Source organism: Choloepus didactylus, chromosome 22, assembly GCF_015220235.1.
Source record: "Choloepus didactylus isolate mChoDid1 chromosome 22, mChoDid1.pri, whole genome shotgun sequence".
In the NCBI taxonomy this organism is placed as follows: Eukaryota; Metazoa; Chordata; class Mammalia; order Pilosa; family Megalonychidae; genus Choloepus; species Choloepus didactylus.
Window position 1 is genome coordinate 23,829,760 of NC_051328.1, and position 26,106 is coordinate 23,855,865.

The window sequence follows — 26,106 nt, forward strand, 5'->3', positions numbered from 1 at the left end:
CAAAAAGGATTTAAAAAAAAAAAAAAAAAAAAAAAAAAAAAAAAAAAACGGCCCTCCTCAGAGATCTAATGGGTTATTGAAATGCTAATAGACAAAGCAACCAGGGCCATTAAGGAAAAGTGCCCAGGGCAGAGAGATCAGCCTTGCTTCGGGATTTGCATATGCGCCTCAAGGCCTGATCTCCACCCTTCCCCTTTCTGTGTTCACCAGAACTCCAAAAATCCTCCGCTTTTATTTTGGAGTTTTTCGTGTTGTTTTTTTTCTATGCCTGTCTCCTCTCTGCTGGGCTGGCTGCTCTCAGAGTCTCTGGTGTCTGGCCTCAGTCTATCTATGTTTGGAGTTTGAATCAGTAGAATGAGTTTCCGGTAAGAGCAGCCACTTCAATTCTCCCTTCTCCTTCCTGGAGCTGACAGCCCCTCCTCCCCCGGGACTGAGCCTGGCAGGGAGGGGCGCGGGTCCCCTGGCCGCAAAAACTTACAGATTTCGCTGATCTCAGCAGTTCCACGTTTTCATGAGTGTTGTATGAAGTATGCCCAAAGACAGATTGCCCTGTGGTGTCCAGTCCACGCAGTTCCTGGCTTTTTACCTACTTTCCTGGAGGAGTAACTAAAACATACAGCTCACCAGTCTGCCATCTTGCCCCGCCTCTCTCCTCCTTTCTTAGATCGCATCCAGTATCATGTATTGCATTTAATTGTCATTAACGGTTTTGTTTCTCTTTCTTTTTTTAGAATTCTGGAAACATATATACAACATAAATCTTCCCATTTCAGCCCTTCTCAAGCATACCATTTCAATGGGATTAATCACATTCACAATGTTGCAGTACCCTCACCACCATCCATTACTAGAACTTTCCCTTCATCCCAAACAGAAATCCTGCCCTCTTTTTGCATTAACTCCCCATTGCCTCTGGCCCCCACCCCTGGTAGCTTATACTGTTCTTTCTGTGTCTGTGAGTTTGCATATTCTCTGATGTTTTCTTTGTGGTTACCATGGAGCTTAAATTTAACATCCTAAATTTATAACAATCTTATTTGCTTTGATACCAATTTAATATAAACATGTTTTTATACCTCTCCTTTATGTGGTTCTTTTTACAAATTACATATTTATGTTTTATGAGTCCTAAACCAAATGATTTATCATTACATTTTGTGCATTTGTCTTTAAGATCCTGTAAGAAGTAAAAAGTGGAGTCATAAACCAAAAATAAAATAGTACTGAAATTTATATTTGCCCATGTCATTATCTTTAACAGATATATTTGTTTTTTCATGTGGCTTCAGTCAGTTGTCTAGTGTCCTTTCCTTTCAACCTGCAGACTCTCTTTATCATTTCTCATAGGACCGGTTTAGTGGTGATGAAGTCCCTCAGCTTTTGTTTATCTGGGAATGTCTTAATTCTTCCCTCTAACAACATGTTTTTGCTCAATAGACTTTGCTTTGCTGAACCTCAGTTTTCCACATTTGTAAAATGGAAATAAAAATGCTTATCATGCAGGACTGTTGTGAGGATTGATAGTATGTTAACTGCTTTGCCAGATATCTAGCCAATTCTTGAATAGGCTTTCAATAAATGGATGTTATAATTTGTTTTATAAAGGCATTAACAGTAGAGTTCCTTTATATTTTATATTGCCGTGTTTAAACTGCCTATTCACCAAAAATTCAGGAAACACACAACTTAATCATCTACTCTGATAGATGCCAAGGAGGGAATCTGACTTTTGCCTTCCAGGAAGTTAAAAACTAGTTGAGGTGAGAGATAACTGTAAATTCAGGGACTGATTGTATGTTACATGCTCTAAAATGCCATTGGAATTTAGAGGAGAAAAATCATGTAATCAACGTACGCTTAATAAATGTTTGAATTAATGAATGAATGAACAGTTGAACAGTACCCATAAGTATAGGATTCCCTGTAAGTCCCATATGGCAGGCTTATGGGAGAGGTAGAATTTGAGATGGGTCAGTTTAATAAGTCCGGCTGCCTACCTTTGTATCTGCAAAATACAATCTGGTCATTAGGATGCATAGCAGTCTTTAACGTAGGTAAAAGAAACTGGAGTTTGATGATTGTTTTTAGATGGCCAATCCAAAACTTAAGAAATCTATGTACAGCCACCAATGAAGTTTAAAGGGAGGTAGGTTTGGGCTCAATACAAGGAGGATCTTACTGTTAGCATTGGAAGAGAGGGTGACAATCCTGTTATTGTCAAGCAGAAGCCTTTCAACTTCTTTGAGATGTCAGAGAGAGAATTAGTTTTTCAGATTGAGCCAAAAGTAGATTTTATCTCAAACTATTTCTACTTTTAAAAAAAAATTCCTGTTTCTATATTGCTATCTGTGTACATAATGGGTATTAGTTGATAAATTGATAGGAGTTATTTTTTTAAAATTTTTTTTTTTCATTTTCATAACTTTTTATTTTGACATGTCTCTAAGCTAATTATCTCTGTAATCTTGGAAATTTCTCATTCAAATATTTATATTCCAGCTAATTTACTAGGTAGTAGAAATAGAAAAGTAAGAACTGGCCTTTCCCTTAATGAATTTATTGAATAGTGTGTCAACCTCTTAGCTTCTTTTTTTTTTTTTTCTTTTGCGTTCTTTTTTTTTCTTTTTTTTATCTTCATTTTATTGAGATATAGTCACATACCACACAATCATACAAAACAAATTGTACATTCAATTGTTCACAGTACCATTACATAGTTGTACATTCATCACCTAAATCAATCCCTGACACCTTCATTAGCACACACACAAAAATAACAAGAATAATAATTAAAGTGAAAAAGAGCAATTGAAGTAAAAAAGAACACTGAGTACCTTTGTCTGTTTGTTTGTTTGTTTCCTTCCCCTATTTTTCTACTCATCCATCCATAAACGAGACAAAGTGGAGTGTGGTCCTTATGTATTTCCCAATCGTATTGTCACCCCTCATAAGCTACATTTTTATACAATTGTTCTTTGAGATTCATGGGTTCTGGGTTGTAGTTTGATAGTTTCAGGTATCCACCACCAGCTACCCCGATTCTTTAGAACCTAAAAAGGGTTGTCTAAATTGTGCATAAGAGTGCCCACCAGAGTGACCTCTCGGCTCCTTTTGGAATCTCTCTGCCACTGAAGCTTATTTCATTTCCTTTCACATTCCCTTTTGGTCAAGAAGATGTTCTCCATCCCACAATGCCAGGTCTACATTCCTCCCCGGGAGTCATATTCCACGTTGCCAGGGAGATTCACTCCCCTGGGTGTCTGATCCCACGTAGGGGGGAGGGCAGTGATTTCACCTTTCAAGTTGGCTTAGCTAGAGAGAGAGGGCCACATCTGAGCAACAAAGAGGCATTCGGGAGGAGGCTCTTAGGCACAATTATCGGGAGGCCTAGCCTCTCCCTTACAGCAACCGTCTTCCCAAGGGTAAAACCTATGGTAGAGGGCTCAACCCATCAAACCACCAGTCCCCTATGTCTGTGGTCATGTTAGCAACCATGGAGGTGGGGTAGGCGAATACCCCTGCATTCTCCACAGGCTCCTCAAGGGGGCACTACATATTTTTTGCCTTTTTTTTTTTTTTTAACTTTCCCTTCCTTTTTAAATCAACTGTATGAAAAAAAAAATAAAAAAAAAAAACATACAATAAAAGAACATTTCAAAGAGACTATAACAAGGGAGTAAGAAAAAGAAAAAGACAACTAACCTAAGATAACTGCTTTACTTCCAACCTGTTCCTACTTTACCCCAAGAAAGTTACCTAATACAGCAACACTTCTGTGAACTTGTTCCTACTATATCCATCAGAAATTAACAGACCATAGTCATTCCTGGGCATCCCCAGAACGTTAAATAGCTTATCTGTTCTTCTTGGATTATTGTTCCCCCTTCCTTAATTGCTCTCTATTGCTAGTTCCCCTACATTCTACATTATAAACCATTTGTTTTACATTTTTCAAAGTTCACATTAGTGGTAGCATATAGTATTTCTCTTTTTGTGCCTGGCTTATTTCACTCAGCATTATGTCTTCAAGGTTCATCCATGTTGTCATATGTTTCACGAGATCGTTCCTTCTTACTGCCGTGTGGTATTCCATCGTGTGTATATACCACATTTTATTTATCCACTCATCTGTTGAAGGACATTTGGGTTGTTTCCATCTCTTGGCAATTGTGAATAATGCTGCTATGAACATTGGCGTGCAGATACCTGCTCATGTCACTGCTTTCCGATCTTCCGGGTATATACCGAGAAGTGCAATCGCTGGATCGAATGGTAACTATATCTAGTTTTCTAAGGAACTGCCAGACTGACTTCCAGAGTGGCTGAACCGTTATACAGTCCCACCAACAATGAATAAGAGTTCCAATTTCTCCACATCCCCTCCAGCATTTGTAGTTTCCTGTTTGTTTCATGGCAGCCACTCTAATCGGTGTGAGGTGGTATCTCATTGTGGTCTTAATTTGCATCTCTCTAATAGCTAGTGAAGCTGAACATTTTTTTATGTATTTCTTGGCCATTTGTATTTCCTCTTCAGAGAACTGTCTTTTCATATCTTTTGCCCATTTTATAATTGGGCTGTCTGTACTATTGTCATTGAGTTGTAGGATTTCTTTACATATGCAAGATATTAGTCTTTTGTCAGATACATGGTTTCCAAAAACTGTTTCCCATTGAGTTGGCTGCCTCTTTACCTTTTTGAGAAATTCCTTTGAGGTGCAGAAACTTCTAAGCTTGAGGAGTTCCCGTTTATCTATTTTTTCTTTTGTTGATGTGCTTTGGGTGTAAAGTCTAGGAAGTGGCCGCCTAATACAAGGTCTTGAAAATGTTTTCCTACATTATTCTAGGAGTGTTATGGTACTATCTTTTATATTGAGATCTTTGATCCATTTTGAGTTAATTTTTGTGTAGGGTGTGAGGTAGGGGTCCTCTTTCATTCTTTTGGATATGGATATCCAACTCTCCCAGCCCCATTTGTTGAAAAGACCATTATGACTCAGTTCAGTGACTTTAGGGGCTTTATCAAAGATCAGTCGGCCATAGATCTGAGGGTCTATCTCTGAATTTTCAATTCGATTCCATTGATCTATATGTCTATCTTTGTGCCAGTACCATGCTGTTTTGACAACTGTGGCTTTATAATAAGCTTCAAAGTCAGGGAGTGTAAGTCCTCCCACTTCGTTTTTCGTTTTTAGAGTGTCTTTAGCAATTCGAGGCATCTTCTCTTTCCAAATAAATTTGATAACTAGCTTTTCCAAGTCTGCAAAGTAGGTTGTTGGAATTTTGATTGGGATTGCATTGAATCTGTAGATGAGTTTGGGTAGAATTGACATCTTAATGACATTTAGCCTTCCTATCCCTGAACGTGGAATATTTTTCCATCTTTTAAGATCTGCTTCTATTTCTTTTAGTAGAGTTATGTAGTTTTCTTTGTATAGGTCTTTTACATCTTTGGTTAAGTTTATTCCTAGGTACTTGATTTTTTTAGTTGCTATTGAAAATGGTATCTTTTTCTTGATTATCTCTTCAGTTTGTTCATTTCTAGCATATAGAAACATTACTGACTTATGTGCATTAATCTTGTATCCCGCTACTTTGCTAAATTTGTTTATTAGCTCTAGTAGCTGTATCGTCGATTTCTAAGGGTTTTCCAGATATAAGATCATATCATCTGCAAACAATGACAGTTTTACTTCTTCTTTTCCAATTTGGATGCCTTTTATTTCTTTGTCTTGCAGGATTGCCCTGGCTAGCACTTCCAGCACAATGTTGAATAACAGTGGTGACAGCGGGCATCCTTGTCTTGTTCCTGATCTTAGAGGGAAGGCTTTCAGTCTCTCACCATTGAGTACTTTTTCATATATGCTCTTTATAATATTGAGGAAGTTTCCTTCAATTCCTACCTGTTGAAGTGTTTTTATCAAAAACGAATGTTGGATTTTGTCAAATGCTTTTTCAGCATCTATTGAGATGATCATTTGATTTTTTCCTTTCAAATTGTTAATGTGTTGTAATACATTGATTGATTTTCTTATGTTGAACCATCCTTGCATGTCTGGAATGAACCCCACGTGGTCATGGTGTATGATTTTTTTAATGTGTCTTTGGATTCGATTTGCAAGTATTTTGTTGAGGATTTTTTGCTTCTATATTCATTAGGAAGATTGGCCGGTAGTTTTCCTTTTTTGTAGCATCTTTGCCTGGTTTTGGTATTAGATTGATGTTAGCTTCATAAAATGAGTTAGGTAATATTCCATTTTCTTCAATGTTTTGAAAGAGTTTGAGTAAGATTGGTGTCAGTTCTTTCTGGAAAGTTTGGTAGAATTCCCCTGTGAAGCCATCTGGCCCTGGGCATTTATTTGTGGGAAGATTTTTGATGACTGATTGGATCTCTTTGCTTGTGATGGGTTGATTGAGGTCTTCTATTTCTTCTCTGGTCAGTCTAGGTTGTTCATATGTTTCCAGGAAATTGTCCATTTCCTCTACATTATCCAGTTTGTTGCCATACAGTTGTTCATAGTATCCTCTTATAATTTTTTTAATTTCTTCAGGATCTGCAGTTATGTCACCTTTTTCATTCATTATTTTGTTTATATGGGTCTTCTCTCTTTTTGATTTTGTCAGTCTAGCTAGGGGCTTGTCAATCTTGTTGATCTTCTCAAAGAACCAACTTTTGGTGATATTTATCCTCTCTATTGTTTTTTTGTTCTCTATGTCATTTATTTCTGCTTTAATCCTTGTTATTTCTTTTCTTCTACTTGGTTTAGGATTGGTTTGCTGTTCATTTTCTAGCTTCTTCAGTTGATCCATTAGTTCTTTGATTCTGGCTCTTTCTTCCTTTTTAATATATGCGTTTAGTGCTATAAATTTCCCCCTCAGCACTGCTTTTGCTGCATCCCATAGGTTTTGGTATGTTGTGTTCTCATTTTCATTCGTCTCAATATATTTAGCAATTTCTCTTGCGATTTCTTCTTTAACGCACTGATTGTGTAGGAGTGTGTTGTTTAACCTCCAGGTATTTGTGAATTTTCTAAGTCTCTGATGGTTATTGACTTCTAATTGTATTCCATTGTGGTCAGAGAATGTGCTTTGAATAATTTCAATCTTTTTAAATTTATTGAGGCTTGTTTTATGTCCCAGCATATGATGTATTCTGGAGAAAGTTCCATGAGCACTAGAAAAGTATGTGTATCCTGGTGATTTGGGATGTAATGTTCTGTATATATCTGTTAAATCTAATTCATTTATCAGATTGTTTAGGTTTTCAGTTTTCTTATTGGTCTTCTGTCTGGTTGATCTATCTATAGGAGAGAGTGATGTGTTGAAGTCTCCCACAATTATTGTGGAAACATGAATTTCTTCCTTTAGTTTTGCCAGTGTTTCTCTCATGTATTTTGTGGCAACTTGATTGGGTGCATAGACATTTACGATTGTTATTTCTTCTTGTTGAATTGCCCCTTTTATTAGTATGTAGTGGCCTTCTTTGTCTCTCAAAACATCCCTGCATTTAAAGTCTATTTTATCCAAGATTAATATTGCTACACCTGCTTTCTTTTGGCTGTAGCTTGCATGAAGTATTTTTTTCCATCCTTTCACTTTCAATTTCTTTGTGTCCCTGTGTCTAAGATGAGTCTTTTGTATGCAACATATTGATGGTTCATTTTTTTTGATCCATTCTGTGAATCTGTATCTTTTAATTGGGGAGTTCAATCCATTTACGTTCAACGTTATAACCCTGAAGGCATTTCTTGAATCAGCCATCTTATCCTTTGGTTTATGTTTGTCATATATATTTTTCCCCTCTCTCTGTTAATATCCTTTGTTGTACCCATACAGAATCTCTTTAGTACTGAACCTTTCTCCAAGTCTCTCTGTCCTTTCTTTGTTTCTCTGTCTGTAGAGCCCCCTTTAGTATCTCCAGTAGGGCAGGTCTCTTGTTAGCAAATTCTCTCAGCATTTGTTTGTCTGTGAAAAATGTAAGCTCTCCCTCAAATTTGAAGGAGAGCTTTGCTGGATAAAGTATTCTTGGCTGGAAATTTTTCTCACTCAGAATTTTAAATATATTGTGCCACTGCCTTCTTGACTCCATGGTGGCTGCTGAGTAGTCACTACTTAGTCTAATGCTGTTTCCTTTGTATGTGGTGAATTGCTTTTCCCTTGCTGCTTTCAGAACTTGCTCCTTCTCTTCCGTGTTTGACAGTGTGATCAGAATATGTCTCGGAGTGGGTTTATTTGGATTTATTCCATTTGGAGTTCCCTGAGCATTTATGATTTGTGTATTTATGTTGTTTAGAAGATTTGGGAAGTTTTCCCCAACAATTTCTTTGAATACTCTTCCTAGACCTTTACCCTTTTCTTCCCCTTCTGGAACACCAATGAGTCTTATATTCGGACGTTTCATATTATCTATCATATCCCTGAGGTCCGTTTCGATTTTTTCAATTTTTTTCCTCATTCTTTCTTTTATGCTTTCATTTTCCATTCTGTCATCTTCCAGGTCACTGATTCGTTGTTCAACTTCCTCTAGTCTTGTACTATGAACGTCCAGAATCTTTTTAATTTGGTCAACAGTTTCTTTAATTTCCATAAGATCATCTATTTTTTTATTTAGTCTTGCAATGTCTTCTTTATGCTCTTCTAGGGTCTTCTTGATATCCTTTTATCCCGTACTATGGTCTCATTGTTCATCTTTAGTTCTTTGAGTAGCTGCTCTAGGTGCTATGTCTCTTCTGATCTTTTGATTTGGGTTCTTGGGCTTGGGTTATCCATATCGTCTGTTTTTTTCATATGCTTTATAATTTTCTGTTGTTTTTGGCCTCTTCGCATTTGCTGAACTTGATAGGGTTCTTTTAGGATTTGTAGACCAATTGAAGTCCTTATCTCTAATTTATCAAATCTACAGCTTCGTGGAGTAGATTTTCTCTAACTAACCAGCAGGTGGCATCCACGAGCCACCTGTTCTCCAGAAGCCAGTTCTCCCCTGCTTTGCCTTTGTGGTGAGTGGGGGAGTGAGTCTTGTGGGGTCCAATTGGTGTACCAAGCTTGCGTGTGTAGTTGGTGTTGCCCGCTCTGTATATGGGGCATGTTTCTGGGCGGTCAGGGAGGGGGGGTGGCTCTAACAATCAAATCTCCCTGGTGATCCTGGAGTTTTAAAGCTGCTGCAATAGTCTAATCCTTCAGTTCAGTCCTGCCACAGTTTGTCTCTGCCACTGACCCACAAGTCCTTGGTATTGGCGTATGGCTCCTGAGACTTGCAAGTGAGTCCCTCTTCCAGGGCGTGCACCCCCTGGTCCTCTGTTGAGGGATGACTGTGCTATGTCACAGGTGAGTGCCGTCCCCCCAGGGCAGTTCTGGGCTGCTGGGCTGTGTAGGGAGGCTCCCAGTCTGCTGAAATGATGACTGAATGGGGCTTTGTTAATTCACACTGCTCCACCTTCCCAACTCTGGGACAATCCGCTGAGGTTGCAGGGAAGGCTAATGTCCATGCCCAGTTTGTGGTGTGTGCCTGTTATTTTAAGCACTTCCGTCACACTGGGTTGTCTGGGGCAGGTCTGGGTTATGGGGCTGGCAATGGGCAGGAGTGTTTCCTGTCCACCAGGATGATGGCTGTGAGCGGACACCCCCCTTTTCTTGGGAAGTTGTGGTGTTTAGTGAATTTTCTCAGCCACTGGATTATTGCCTTTTGTCTCAGAGCTCTCTTAGTTCTGCTCTTGTCTTGACCTGCCCAAATTGCAAGTCTTTGAAGCTTTCTGTATTGGGCTTCTTAGAGTAATTGTTCTAGAAAAACAAAAAAGGATTAAAAAAAAAAAATGGGCCCTCCTCACAGATCTAATGGGTTATTGAAATGCTAAGAGACAAAGCAATTAGGGCCATTAAGGAAAGGTCCACAGGGCAGAGAGATCAGCTTTTCTTCGGGATTTGCATATGAGCCTCAGGGCCTGAGCTCTGCCCTTCCCCTTTCTATGTTCACCAGAACTCCAAAAATCCTCCGCTTTTATTTTGGAGTTTTTCATGCTGTTTTTTTCTATGCCTGTCTCCTCTCTGCTGGGCTGGCTGCTCTCAGATTCTCTGGTGTCTGGTCTCAGTCTATCTATGGTTGGAGTTTGGATCAGTAGAATGAGTTTCTGATATGGGCTGCCACTGCAGTTCTCCCTTCTCCTTCCCGGAGCTGACAGCCCCTCCTCCCACAGGACTGAGCCTGGCAGGGAGGGGCGCGGGTCCCCCTGGTCACAAAAACTTACAGATTTCGCTGATCTCAGCAGTTCCACGTTTTCATGAGTGTTGCATGAAGTATGCCCAAAGTCAGATTGCTCTGTGGTGTGCAGTCCACGCAGTTCCTGGCTTTCTACCTACTTTCCTGGAGGAGTAACTAAAACATGCAGCTCACCAGTCCGCCATCTTGCCCCACCTCCTTTAAGTTTTTTAAATGCAATTTTATTGAGATATAATCACATAACATACAATCATTCAAAGTGTACAATCAGTTGTTCACAGTATTGTCATATAGTTGTGCTTTCATCACCACATACTTTGAGCATTTTCATTACTCCAAAAAGGAAAATAAAAATTAAAATATAAAAGAATATCCCAAATATCCTATTCCCCTCATCTCCCCCATTATTCATTTATTTTTTTTAAAATACAGTTTAATTGAGATATATTCATACACCCTACAGTCATCCACAGTGTACAATCAGTTATTCACAGCTCCATCATAACAGTTGTGCGTTCATCACTAGAATCAATTTCTGAACCTTTTCCTTACTCCAAAATAAAAATAGAAGCAAAAAAGAACACCTATATCTTTCCATCCCCTCCATCCCACCCTATTCTTCATCTAATTTTTGTCCCCATTTTTCTGCTCATCTGTAATATACTGGATAAAGGGAGTGCGAGCCACAAGGTTTTTGCAGTCACACAGTCACACTATGCAATCTACATAGTTATACAATTGTCTTCAAGAATCAGGGTCACTGGGTTGCAGTCTGACAGCTTCAGGTATTTCCCTCTAGTCATTCCAATACACTAAAGACTAAAAGGTGATATCTGTGTAGTGCATAAGAATCCCTTCCGGAGTGATCTCTGGACGCCATTTGAAATCTCTCAGCCACTGGAACCCTACTTTGCTTCCTCTTTCTTCCCCCTTTTGGTCAAGAAGATCCTCTCAATCCCACAGTGCTGGGTCCAGGCTTATCTCCAGGGGTCATTTCTTGTGTTGCCAAGGAGATTCACATCCCTGGAAGTCATGTCCCATTTAGGGGGGAGGGTAGTGAGTTCACTTGCCAAGTGGGCTTAGAGAGAGAGAGGGCCACATCTGAGCAACAAAGAGGTCCTTTGTGGGGGGACTCCTAGGCACAATTATAAGTGGGCTTAGCCTCTCCCTTGCAGCAACTAGCCTCACAGGGGAAGGCCCCCAGATCGAGGGCTCGGCCCACTAAATTGGCAGTCCTGAGTGTTTGCGGGAAAATCAGCCATAGCCCAGGTAGGGAAGTCCAACACTTCTGCATTTCTCCCCAGCTCCTGGGCGGGGGGGTGAGGATGGGGATGGGATGTGTCAGGATTTCACCCTAGCCTGTACAAACTCACTAAATCCCACTTCCCATTCACTACTCCCTGCACCTATGGCATTCAAACAAACTGATGGTACAGGTTAGATCCTGCACCAGACAAACATCTCCTCCCTTGGTTTCACACATAAGTTGTAGTTTTAAAACCTAGTCAGTATCCTTTACCCTTGGGCCTATTTGCCTTAGTCCTAACCAGATCCTCTTCATTCATATGTCTAATTACAGTCTGAATTCTTTTTCAGCTCTTTCAACAGTTGCCGTATGGGGTAATACTAACATTCCTAGCTGCCAAGTTCTAGCTCTGAGTTTCAGATGACACACAGATACTCAAAGTTACAGAGACCAACCAGGTTATACACAAGTTGCTCAGCATCTCAGGATTCAGAGATAACCATTACAACTCAGGAATAGATGTGACTGCTTGTTAAGAGCTTGCAATCTAGAGACCATTACAATAAGCGTTTCCCTTGGCTGTGCTCTAAGATTCAGTTCTAAGAGTTTACACATTAGAGTTAGTCCATATTAGTGAGGCATTATAATGTTTGTCCTCTCTTTCTGGCATGCTTCACTCAAAATGCTGTACTCAAGATCCATTCACCTCGTTGCATGTCTCACGGCTTCATTTCTTCTTGTAGCCATTCAATTTTCTATTGTATGCGCACATCACAGTTCAACATTCTGTTCATCAGTCAATGTACTCTTAGGCCACCTCCGTCTGCTATAGATAGTGTATACTGCCACCATATATACTGGTGCATAAACATCCATTCGTGTCCCTGCTCTCCGATCTTCCAAGTATATATGATAGGGGTTATTATTAACTCCTCTCTCTCTCCACATGCCCTTCCCTCCATCACTCTCTATCTCTTTAGCATGCTTTATTTTTCTTCATAGTACTTGTTACGACTTGATATTATATTTTTTATTTATTTATTATCTGTCTCTCTGAGTAGAATGTAAGTCCCTTCTGAGCAGATACTTTGTTCACCACTCTATCAGTAGTACCAAGACAGAGCCTAGCACATAATTGGCACTTAATAAACATTTGCTGAATCTTTCGTTTGCTTAATGAAAAAAATATATACATACACATATATGTATATAGAATGTATATGTATAAGTGCTGTACAGTTTTTTTCTAAAAATAAAAGTACTACTTCTTCCTTGTAAGAAAATATGGAAAATATGATATGAAAGATAATAAAAATTGAAGGAGTATATCAACAACATATATTCCTGAGAAATATGCTCAATTGAGTTTGTGTTAAAGTTTGAGGTATTTTGGCCCTATCAAGCCAGTAAATAATGGAGCTTTAATTCCATCTGTGGGTTTTTTTTTTGGTGGTTGTTTGTTTTTTTTACAAAAGATGCTGGTAAGGAAGGCTGGAAGGATGGCTCCACAGGGATTACCTCTGGGAACACAGGATCCTGAACCAAACAATAGGCCCTTACATTATCTGGAGGATCTTTTCTTTTACCTTCTGTAATTGGTGGTATCATAATTAGGCCTGCGTATTACTTTTGAACACTACCATACAATGTACTTCATTTAGCTGGGCTTATGGAGATTATATCCTGTACAGGAAGCTGGCTTCTTGGTTATCAGGCTCCACAGAGTCATAGGAAGGCTTAAGGAGTGGGAAAAATTAGGGTTGATTTAAAGAGAGAGGGTTATTTGGAAAAGCACAGAGATTTTTCCAGCTTGTACAAGTGCTTCCATGATGTTCAGTTTTCCATAAACAGAATTGATTCCTGCTATAAATAAGAGCCTCTTTCAGCTTCCTTTTCCTCATCTTTTAAATAAGGCTGCTAATACCTACTTTGTGAGATTGTTATAGTCTTAATGAACTAACTCTAAAGAATCTAGCATAGTAGCTAGAAGATAAAAACTTCAAACCTCTCATAGTTCCCAGAATACATAGTAAGAGCATAATCATTGTCAGTTCCTCTTTTTTCTCCTTCTATCATAATTATCACTGGCAACACTATCAAGTGTTAATTTATTATTGTAGCAAGTTACATTTTAAAATCCTATTGTGGTAGATTATAATTTTGAATAGCATTTCGTACTTCTTGAGATACTTTAAATTATCCTCCCTGAATTACTGTAAATGGTTTACTGTGATTGTGTTAGATTACAATCTAAAGGATAGAGACTCTTATTCATTTTTATATTCACTGCAATGCTTTGAGCCCAAAGTTCAATAAAAGTTTGTTGAATTGAATGCCTTTTTGTTACCCTTTTTGAAAGGTACAACTAAAATATTTGAGATCCTTATTGTTGATAAAAATAAGCATGCTCAGACACATAACTCTGTAAAGCCAGCACAGATCTAGGTGCACAGTGTAATTACTGTAACCATTTATTGAATTGTAGAGAACCTGGCATGACCATTTGGCAGTTATAGCTTAGAAGACTGACAAATCCAGAGCAAGCTATGTTTTTGGTTTTCTTTTCCAAAGTCAGTTTTAACTTTTCCTAGTTGATGGTAATTGTGTGTTTGTCATTTGTTCCTAGTAGCAGGGCCTTCAGCAGCAGACAGTTATTGAATAGATGGATAATGGGCAGATTAGGAGACACAGAGATAGTCAAAAGTAGGAAAGGAAGAGGTCAGAAAATGGGTTAATTTACCTGTTTCATCCATCAGCTCTTTAGGCAGCATACATGTAATGAAACTGCTTCAGTTCAGTTTCCTTTTGCTTCAGTTTGTCTGTCAATCTCAAATGGTTTCATTGCCATATCTGAGCAAAGCTTTAGAGCTAAAATTGTTCAATTTAGGACTAGCGTGTTGCTTAAAATAAGACTCTAAGCCCTACTACGTATCTGGTGTTTGATTCCCATTCTTCTGGCCTTGCTTCTCACCATTCTCTTTTCCTAGGTGTACGTGGTTGGGAATGAACCTTTAACAGTTTTGATGAATTCTCTACTGCCAGTCCTGGAAGTGCTCTTTTCTCTATATTGTTTTACCAAACAGAGTGTGTCTCACATAAGGTAAACAACCAAGAGAATCTTTAAATTTATAAATAATGAAGTCTTTTTGCATGTTGTTCTTGTTTTGAATATGACATGCCATTTTGTTATTGTTATTTTCCTTTAAAGTCAGGAAAACATTTGGGGATCCATTTTTCTCCTCATCCAGAAAAGAAAGGAAATTTTGCAGATCACGGGGATTGGTTACAGCTTTTAGGATGGCTTGCCACAGCCCCTGTCTGTCCTAGACATCAGAGATGAAATCTGTTTACAGGTATAAACATGCCACTTGATTAGTGAGAAATACTGTAATTACACATCTATAAAGAAAGAAATAGGGATTATAACTATCTTGTGAGGAATTAGAAAACAAGCTTGGGAAATCAGGATCTGAATGCAGTATGTGCTGTAATTTAAATTTGGATATGGTGATAGTGATGCATAGTCTTTAGAAAGAAGGGATTTCTTAGTCATCCAGAAAACAATTGGAATGTAAGTAGGACTTATTTTGTAGCAGTTCTATATTCTCAGCTATTTATATTGATTTTTTCCTCCTGTTAAGATTTTGTATCCTTTCTTAAGTCCTGCAGAATTCTGATTTTTGGTGTTTGGAAATCCTTACATGTAATCTCATGTCTAATAATAGTACCTTCTTCATAGGGTTATTACAAAGACTAAATATGCATGTAATGATGCATGTGAGTGTTTAGCACAGTTCCTGGCAATAGTAAGCTTAATGAATGTTAGCTATCATCATCATCATTTTTAAGTGGTGAAGGAAAATGCTCAGTCTTGTATATTATTCAAAGTTTATATACTACCTTTGACACTCTAATTTTTGGACTGCACATTCATTGTTGTCGTGCATAGCAGTAGACAATGGAGGCTATAAATGTATGGATTTGGCTCCAAAGAATTGTCCATGTAGTAACTCCAGATTTAGTTTTGAAACCCAAGTCTTCACAGCACTACCATGTCTTCATCAGAGACAAAAAAGGAAGCAAATGTTTTTTCCATTCCTCCCCTAATTGATTGGCACAGATAAAAGAGTTTGAGGAATCAGCAATATTTTGTTGGTATACTGTTTCTTGGCCACCATCTATTGGTCCCATGATAGTAGATGACTTTACAGTAAGCTTTTCTTTTATAGATCCAAAGGCTCTAGTACACTATAATGTTGGAAATAAAAAAAAAAAAATCACATGGGGTTCATGTGGCATGTCAGGGTTGCTTCTAGAGCCAAGGATTAGTGAGTCACTCATTGAATTTCAGGATTTTTGCATTTTGAAATTCACAAGAAGCATACTTTCCACTCCTTCATTTCAGTAGTACTAGGTGGTTGTGCCAGCATTTAGAATGCAGTGGAACTGACAGTCTTTCTCCTTTTTTAAATGTTAGCTTGTTACATGTGTAGAGTAAGATGACAGGCTCATTCATTACTGCTTTTTCTGCCAGGTCACTTTGCCAAGAGATCTTATTATGGATTCTGGGGAAGCTGGAGAGGAAGAAGGCAATTGCCAGCCTAAAAGGCTTCACAGGTTTGGACAAATCCATGCCCTCTCTCCATTCTCTGTGTCAATTTAGAGCTGCGCCTCAAGGCGGCATTATGATTGCCATCAAAGAGGCCATTAGGTGAGTCCACCCATCCTTCATTGTCTTCAGATGTAATTTCTAGTCAAAAGGCCATACTGTGACAAAACCACTAAGGGGCGCTGATAGAAAGGAAACCAGAAACTCAAGTGTCTAATGCACTTGCTGTTTATCCTCTCTGAAAGCAACCTGCTTACATCACAAAGCCTTTGCCAGTGAATCTGAGTAAAGGGCAGACACGTTAACCCTCAACAACGTTATTTTCCAATTTCTGACTCTAAAAATGCTATATGCACGTTCAGAGTCAGACTTATTCCTAAGGACATTGTCTGAAAACTATCTTTTGTGGGAATATTATGTTAGGGTTTATTTATCCTTGGGATTGATTAGCTGCAAGAATTGAATATTGTCCATTTTGAAATCCTTATGCCTCACATAATACTTGATACATGGAAGCTGGTTAATAAATGTTAGTTGAATGAATGAATTTATGACTCCAGTATCTTGTATGTATTTTAAATTATTGCTGCTGTCTGGGATATATATATTAAATGAATTTAAATCCCAGTTAATTGGGGTTCATATAGTATTTAACTGGTGACAGCTGCTTTATTTGGCTATCCCATCACATTCAAAGTGCTGCTGTTTCTTTAGGTGTTTAAATTTACTTTTCTATTCATGGTTAACTTGGTAAAGTTTTAGGACACACTTTTAATATGAAGGACTTGAGGAAAATACAAAACCCATAAATTGCAAACAGAATTTCCAGTGTAAACTCAAGCTACTAATTTACAGAGATTTGTTGAGCATTAGAAGTTTCTGTGGTTGCCATGCCCTGAACTGAAAGAGTTTAAAATTTGTTGATGTTTTTATTTAAAAACTGTTTGGAAACATCTGTAACCTGGGACCAATTTAATGACAGTATAGGGAATTTCAAATTATTTAACTTATCAGTAGTTACAAATTATTGCTATCTTAACAAGTCTTTAGTACACTTCTTAGTGGATAGATGACAAAACCAAAATCAAGTGTATAGACAGTGATTGAATGAATCTCCATTCAGTGCCAGAAGCGATGGTCCTTAAGCTAGGGTCTTTGCATGGACTTTTGGGAGTCTATAACTCTGCAATTCAACATATAACTTTGTTTTTATGTGCCAACATGGATTTCTCTGAAAGTACAATCCATAGTTTTCACTAGATACTTAAAGCAGTCCATGTCCCCCAAAAGTTGGCAAATGCTATAGCAGACAGATGTGTGTGCATGTGTGTGTGTACGTGTGTAATTTACCATTTGTTCTAAAGATCCTGATAATCCTGCTAGTCCCTCAGCGGTGGGGTGAGGTACCTTGATCTGTATCCCACTTACCTTTCACTCTTATCTCTGCTCAGCACTAATTACTAATAGGAAGTTTGTCTCAAGAAATTCTCAAAGAGCAGCTTAGATTTCATGATCTTTGGAATCAGAGTTTTACTTTTCTCAAACTAAGTATTCCTATTTGGAATTGACTCTATCATTGAAAATTTTAATAAATAAAATAGAATAAATGAGTAAATAAAGTAAATAATAAAAAAAATAAAATAGAGCTTTTTACAATAATTGGTCATGTCTAAGGGTATTTAAATAAGTACTTCATTTTGGCGTAATTACAGAAGCTTAGAAGTGATGTTTATCCATTTCAACTTTTTTTATAACATATAATAGCAATTTCTGGTGGAGGAAACATGACTGACCTGAAGTACTCTGGAGAATTCTGGGATAATATAGAAAGTAATATTAAGCTTAGTTTATAGGTTATTCATTTTCCTAGAGGAATCTTATGACCATGTTGTTATTGAACTGGCTGATTGAGACCTATTGCCCAATGAGATGATTTGCCAAAGTTACTTTAATAATTGTACTGTTTATTGATATGAGGTCACATGTCATTTTTTTCTCAATTTATTCAGAAAAAAAATTATTTCTTTGATCACAGAAGTAGCATGTGTTCTTTGTATAATTCAAAATAGCCTAAAGAGGAAAACAAAAATCACCCACTATTCTATTCACCGTTTACCTTTAGGTGTTTTGTCTTCTAGTATGTCTTCTGTGCATTTGTATTTGTTTACATGATGCACTATTATAATATTGTATCCTGTTTTATTCACTTATCATATGAATTAAAATTGAAGGCTTTAACACCTCATGAGAAGTTTCTTGAAACTTTTTGCAGAAATCATAGCACTGTTTTCAATAACATAGCCAAGTTTTGGTAATTCCATTTGACCCACTTAGTGTTCTGAACCTGTATGTCCTTTCTTTATCTTAACTAATTGGTTCATATTAGTTGAGATTGACTGCATTTCCTCTTATAACGATCATATCTTTTTCTACTGCCAATAATCTTTTGGTGACTCATCAGAAAATAGCCCAACTTCCTCTGAGTGACATTCAAGGTCCTCTGTGAACTGGCCTTGCTTTACAGCCTTCTCTATCTCTGTTTTTCCTCAGAAATCAGATTACCTGCATATAAGTTATACGTTAATTCCTCCTTTTGCAACATATTGAAATAATAGTAATTCTTTAAGATCTGCCTTAAAAGCCACTTCATGAATTCTTTTCCTATCTGAGCTAATGGCCATGCGGGGCATGATAGCTTAGATTCTGCAAAGAAGTACGTTTTTCAGCATGGGGAAACAAGAAAATAATTTTAAGATCTTTTTGAAATCTTTCTATTGATTTACTTTATGGAAATACCTTGTTACTTTAGAAGATTATTATAGGGTTTCAAAAAATATATATTTGTGTATTGACACTGTCAAGATAAATGTTGCCCTTCATTGCAGTGATGAAGATGAAGATGAAACCCTATACCAGAAGGTGTCCTCAGAGCAATGCCAGGTAGAGCATCTGGGGGACCTCTTGTCGCACTGTCAGGAATGTGGTTTGGCAGGAGACTTCTTTATCTTCTGCTTGAAGGTAAGAACTACATGTAGTTTGTGGACAGCTTTATTCCTGGGTAGTTCTAGGAGACCCTTTGGATTTCCAAGACATTCATAATTTTAGGTCCAAAAATTTATGTCCTAATTTAGGGAAAATTATCCCAAGACATAATGATAATTTAGTTTTTTAGTAACCTTGAGGGTGGTTAAAAGAAGAAACTTATCCTCAGCAGTACACATATAATCTAACTACTTACCAAGGTAATCTGCTCTGAAGTTTTAGAAATGAAAAAAGCAGAATTCTTGGTCTCTGAAAGGGTTAATCTTACTGTGTTGACAGTAGGAACTCTTTTGAAGTTAATAGAGGGTTTTACAGTTGTAGAGTAATCCCTTGTTCTTTCTGACTGTTGTTTCCTCAGGTATTTGGAGAGGAGATTTAGCAGTTCTGCCACTCTCATTTCATTTTGTAGCCATTTGAAACCTTTTCCCAGTTTATTTCTTAGTGCCAGTACTTGTGCTTCGTTTTGCCCTAATCTCCAATAGTAACTTGTACCCCATAATATTACTTCTTATTTGCATTATCTGGTATCATAAACTGGGTGATCCCTGTCCCCCAGCTCTGCCTTCTCTACTATATCCCCTAAATAAAGTGTCTATTCTAAAAGAACACGTGCACAGTTTAAGATTGATGTGGGTGTGAGAGAATTCATGGAGAGAATCAGAGATAATACTTCTAGAATTCAGAGTAGAGGATGCTTTTTCGATGCTTTCTGACCTCCCCTATTCACATACCCAGCCACTCATTCTAAGTAAATTCCAAGGAGATGTACTTTTAATTGTATAATCTTTTAAAAAAATGTTTAAAAAAAACAAAAAATTAAAACACTTTGCTCTGAACCAGGGTTTCTCAATCTCAACACTACTGATATTTTGGACTGGATAATTTTTTGTCATGTACATTGCAGAACATATAGCAGCATCTCTGGCCTCTACCCACAAAATCCTGTAGCAGCCCTCGGTTATGACAACCAAAAATGTTCCCCAGTATTGTCACATATCCCCTGGACAGTAGAATTGCCCAGGTACAAGTTGAGAATCACTGTTTTAAACTGTCAATTACTTTACTATGGCATTAATTGGTAAGGAACTTAGTTTTCCTCTCCGAAATACATTCGCAATGTAAAGGGTAGGCAAAAAGCCTGTAAACTCCACAGTAATGAATTAATTATTAGTAGAAATTTAATTCTCCCAAATATTTTTGGGCAAAAGGGCTGAGGTGGTGAAAGCATCTAATAGTTTGGGTTTGGGAATGTTATATAGCCTGAGGTCTCAGTTTAAGGAAGGCTAATGGTAGATATCATAAAAATATTGATAAAGTAAGCAGTCTGTCAAATTGTTCTTTGTATGTATGTGTTCTTTATTATGAAGTTTTAAAGTTTTACATACATGGTGTTCATAATGTACATATTTTTTTACTCAATAGTGTTTTTGAGAGCTGTCTATATTGATATCCATATAGAGCTGGTTCATTTATTTTAATGATATAATAAGTACACCATAATTTGTTTATTTGTTCTCTTATTGCTGGACATTTACATTGTTTCCGATTTATGGCTGTTATGAATAATGCTTCAGTGAACACATAGTAGTTCTTTAAAATACAGCTCAGAGTTTTCAGTGTTTTTGAAGCCCTTAGCTCTACAGACTTTTCTTCACTTTTTCTTTTCTCTCTCACTCATAGGAGTTGACGCATGTGGCTGTGGAAAATGAGGCAGAGTTAAAAACTCAGTCCTTCTCCAGCAAAAGCCTTTTGGAATTGGAGCAGCACCAAACTCTTCTTGTGGAAAGCCAGGAACAGAAGCTCCTGATCCTGCAGCTGATGGCTGTTCAGTGTGAGAGAATGTCTGAGCAGATATTCACAAACATCACTCAGGTCAGTGGCTGCCACATTCTGGAGACCAGCCTAATGGGATTTTGGTTTCTTTACATTCTTTCCCAAAATGACCAAAAAATGTTGCTTAGAGTGTGCTTTGATGACATCTTCAGAAGTGTTACCTGCAGTGTTGGTTAAACATGTAAATTACTGAGCTCACACCAGACTTCATAGGTCCTGGGAACCAGCATGTTTAACAAGCTCCTGAGGTGATTCTCATGCACATAAAACTTTGAGAACTGTTTTAAATATTTATATGTTCTATGACTGTGGTTTTCAGCTTTTGGTGCAAACAAAAATCGTCTGGGATCTTTCTCAAAATATTGATGCCTGGTCCAATTTTAGAGATTCTGATTCCAACTGTCTGCATCAGAACCCGAGCATCTGCATTTTTAAAAGCCCCATAGATGATTCTACTGTGCATTAGAAGTTGAAAATGATTAGAAACTCAAATTTGAAAAAAAAATTGCTGATGATCATATGATCACCTTGTGTTTTATAGTTCCTCTAACTCACAGCTTATCTCCACAACATTCTGTGAAGTTTTAAGATATTTTTTAAAAATGCTTTCAGCATAGTGTAACTGTGCAAATAAATGCCTGAATTTTATTGGCTCAGATATTATTTTTACCAGCTTGTTTTTTTAAAACATAGGAAATAAAAGTAATAAAGCATAGACGGTAGAGTTGGCATATTTTACCTCTTTACTAGGATTAGTTGCTACTTGGTTGGTGTATAGTCAATTGTAAGATGGTATGATTGTCACACTTAAATCTGATTCCTCTGTTCTTTGTATTGTCCTCGTTGTCATCTGCCTTTGGGTGTTGCTAAGCAGCATTTCACTGTAGCTCCTGCTGAGAAAATTTGCAGCTGCCTGTCAGCTCTGACTTATCTTGCCTGTTTAATGAGAATGATGTTCATAATTTCTTTCCTGGCCTCTGATTCCTTCAGTTCATCGACCCCATATTACTCAGTAGGGTGATTTGTTTCTACTACTGTGTTTATATCAGTTCCCTCGAGACTTTTTCACTGAGACCTTATGTCTTTGTCTTAGGATGCCAGTTGGAAGGGGAAATGGTTAAATACTGGTATGACTTGAGCTTTTGTGCTTATCTCCCTTTACTCCTAATTAAGGAACAGTGGTGTTTGGCTGGTAAAGAAGTGATTTGCCCTATTGAGTTACCGGTCAGTGAGGTTAAAATGTATCAGGACAAAAAAGAACCACAAGAAAATACTAAATTGCATTTAATAATCTTACTGCTAGTGATAATATTAATATATTACTTTGAAACACACACACAAATGGATAAAGCAAATAAGTTATAAGTAATTTTGTTAATACCACTAGAAATCAAGATTTTCAGCATAAGAAAAAGTTATAAATATAAAATTAAAAAGCTTAAATAAAAACCCTGTAATATTGAATTTCAGTGGGAAGTATTAGTATGAACTCATGATTCATTTTTGTTTTCTTTTTTTTTTTTTAAATACATATTTCCTAGCTCTGCCCACTGTCAATAGTGAGAAGCAGTGGTCACTCAGTACAATGTGTATCTCTAGTGCCCAGATTATGGTATCTAAATCAAGTACACAAGGCTGCTTGGGGTCATGGTTGATTTAAGGTCTGGGGCAGGAATTATACTTTATGAACCTCTCAGGACACTTTATTCTGCTTAAATGCAAGGAAGCTGAGATTAATGGGGTTTCGTTACCTACCTGGAACAAACTTGGCCAAAGATAGGACAATTTGAGCATTAGAAAGAATAATGCCTGAATGGATTGAAACACATCAAATATATAAAAATCCAAGTTAAAAAAAAAGAAACCCTTATAGGTCATCTTTGGAGGATGTTTGGGAATCAACTCAATATTTTGTAAATTGATAGACAAAAAATGAAGCATTTATCTTGCCTTTGCTGTAGGAACTTTATTGCAGGGTAACCAAACAGTTGATGATGGAAAATTTTTCTTTGTACAAAAATCACAGCTAAAAGATAACTGGAAAATTACTAGAAAATTACGTTTTGCAGCCCTAATGAAATAATGGATTGAGGCAACAATCATCAATGTTTGCTAAAACCATTAGATAAACTATTGATGGGATACTTCATAATGGATATATTAAGCTGAAAACCCAAACCAGCTGACTGATCTTTTCTTCCCCTAACATTCCATTATGAAAATTTTCAAACATACAGTAAACTTGAAAAGAATTTTATAATAAATACCTGTATACCCACCACCTAGAGTCTACCATTAATCTTTTATTATACTGCTTTATCACATACCCATCCATGCTTCCATCCCTCTAGTTGTCTTATTTTTGGTGTATTTCAGTGTTAATGCAGATATCAGTATATGTTCCCCCAAATAAATCAGCATGGACTGATTGATCTTAACATCCTCATAAGTTGACAAGCAAATAACATATGCTTCCTGATGTGAGGCGTTAGAAAGTATGCAGCAGCACCAACTGGGAAGGATTCTTACAAAAAATAAAACTTGAACCTGAATCAGATCAAGGAAATTCAGGGGATAGAAGAGGAAATTAAACAACACCACGGAGAAGCAATTGGCCAAATCCAGAATGTGGGAAATTATATACAACAAATGACCCAGTTTCTTCATCAAATAAATGGCATAAAAAGGGGTGGGGCTGTTGTAGCTTAAAAGGAATTTAAAGAGACATCAACAAAATGCAATGTGTAGATCCTGATTTCAAACAAACTAACCAATTTATAAACACATTTTTGCAACAGTCAGGGAAAATTAAATGTAGACTAGATATTAGAAGATATTAAGGTATTCTTATTGGGTATGATCACAGTACAGTAGTTATGTGAAAAAAAAATCTCCTTATCTGTTAGAAATGCATATTGAAGTATTTATGATAAAAGATTAAAACTTTAAAAAAATGTGTTGGGAGTTGGCATATGAGGCATGGAGTAGTCTGTGCACTGATAAAGAGCTGTCAAATAAAAAACAAATCTGATGAATGAAGAAGATCTGGTTCAGACTAGGGTAAATTGGGCCAAAGGGTAAAGGTTGGAACTGACTGTGTGTTAAAACTTCAACTTCCATGTGAGACCGAGGGAAGAAATGTTAATTTGGTGTAGGATCTATATTTTCTAAACAATATAACTTCTACAGTCAGTTTATTCAAACACCACAATTACATGGAACTTTGAATAGGAAGTGAGATATGGCAGGTCTGTATAGGTTAGAATGAAATAGCAACACATCCCAAAGTAATTTGGGCGGAGAATAAAAATATATATCCGGGGCCCCCCTGAGGAACTGGGGGAGGATGCAGAGGTGTTGGACTTCCTCACCTGGATTGTTGCTGATGTTCTCACAAACACTGGGGACTGACGGCTTGACATGCTGAGCCCTCTGTCTTGGGGCTGGCCCCTATGAAGCTTGTTACTGCAAAGGAGAGGCTAAACCTGCTTATCATTGTGCCTAAGAGTCTCCCCCTGAGTGCCTCTTGGTTGCTGAGATGTGGCCTTCTCTCTCTAACTAAGCCACCTTTGCAGGTGATCTCACTGCCCTCACCCCGACATGGGACCTGACTCCCAGGAGTGTAAATCTCCCTGGCAATGTAGGATATGACTCCTGGGGATGAATCTGGACCCGGCATCATGGGATTGAGAACATCTTCTTGACCAAAGAGGGATGCAAGATGAAAGGAAATAAAGCATCAGTGGCTGAGAGATTTCAAATGGAGTTGAGAGGTCACTCTGGTGGACATTCTTATGCACTATGTAGATAACACTTTTTAGGCTTTATTGTATTGGAATAGCTAGAAGTAAATACCTGACACTACCAAACTCCAATCCAGTAGACTTTACTATTAAAGACGACTATATAACAATGTAGATTTCAAGGGGTAACAGTGTGATTGTGAAAACCTTGTGGATTCCACTCCCTTTATCCACTCCCTTTATGGATGGATGAGTAATAAATGGGGATAAAAACTAAAGGAAAATAGGGTGGGATTGGGGGGATGATTTGGGTGTTTTGTTTTTTTTTTATTTTTATTTTTTATTCTTATCCTAATTCTTTCTGGTATAAGGAAAATGTTAAAAAATGGATTGGGGTGATGAACAACTATATGATGGTACCGTGAACAGTTGATTGTACACCATGGATGATTGTATGGTATGTGAATATATCTCAATAAAACTGAATTAAAAAGAAAAAAAAAAACTTACGAGCCTATGAACCTATAAGCATTTCAAAAAAGAGATCCAAAATGAGGAACTTGAGAAAAACAGAATGCCTTGAATTATGAAATAATGTACAAGAAAATGTGAAATAAATAAACTGAAAAAAATGCATGATATTTTGAAAAATAGTGTTCATAAATAAACAGAATTTGTAGGAAAAAAAAAAAACAAAAAAACAAATCTGGACTTGGAAAGGAGAGATTTTATTCCAAAGGATTATTGCAAAGGGGGAAAAGGCTATTGCAGTAGAAGGAGAGGACTATTGTAATAGGGTGAATGTTCTGATCAAAAGGACCACAGGCATCTCAAGAGTTAAACAAAAAGGGTTCCACTTGTATAAAGAAGAAAGAACCGGGAATTGGAATGAAAGGTTGGTGTGATCAGATGGTAGATCCGAGAATATTTTAAGCCAAAGTGGCCTATTTTCTGGGAAGGTGCCCTTAAAGTTCAGAGGTCTAGAGGAAGGACAGACGCTTAACAAATGTTTGATTAGTGAGCATTTTGTTCTGATGATCAGTGGGGATAAGCAGTTCAGCTAATCATTTGAGGCAAAGAGATTGAGAAAGTAGAGCATCTGTGTCTGGCCTTGTCATAGGTAAACAAGGGGGCATTGGTGAGTCTAATCTAAGTCATAATGTGGAAGGGTGTTTCTTGGCAGTAAGCCATTTTCTAGAATATGTCGGGTGGAGGATTTCTTAACCTTTGCAGTTTTCCAAGATCACAGGGCTCAGGTAAAGTTTAACGTTGTCAGAGCCCTGCACCAACTCCCAAGGTCTTCTATTTATACTCCCATTTAATACAAATATGTATTGAAGGCCTACTATGTGCCACATACTCTTCTAGGTACGAGGGACACAACAGTGAACAAAACAGACACTCTCATGGAGCTTCCATTTAT

General features: G+C 37.5%; 1 protein-coding gene across 1 annotated transcript in view; it reads left to right on the forward strand.

Annotated features, from left to right (window-relative positions):
- TANGO6 (transport and golgi organization 6 homolog) overlaps nucleotides 1-26,106 on the forward strand; it is a 240,357-nt gene that overhangs the window by 61,480 nt on the left and 152,771 nt on the right. The window contains exons 8-11 of the mRNA XM_037815789.1: nucleotides 14,444-14,556; nucleotides 15,991-16,167; nucleotides 18,951-19,083; nucleotides 20,788-20,979. Of these exons, the coding sequence (XP_037671717.1) occupies nucleotides 14,444-14,556; nucleotides 15,991-16,167; nucleotides 18,951-19,083; nucleotides 20,788-20,979 (615 nt within the window). The remainder of the gene's footprint in view (nucleotides 1-14,443; nucleotides 14,557-15,990; nucleotides 16,168-18,950; nucleotides 19,084-20,787; nucleotides 20,980-26,106) is intronic.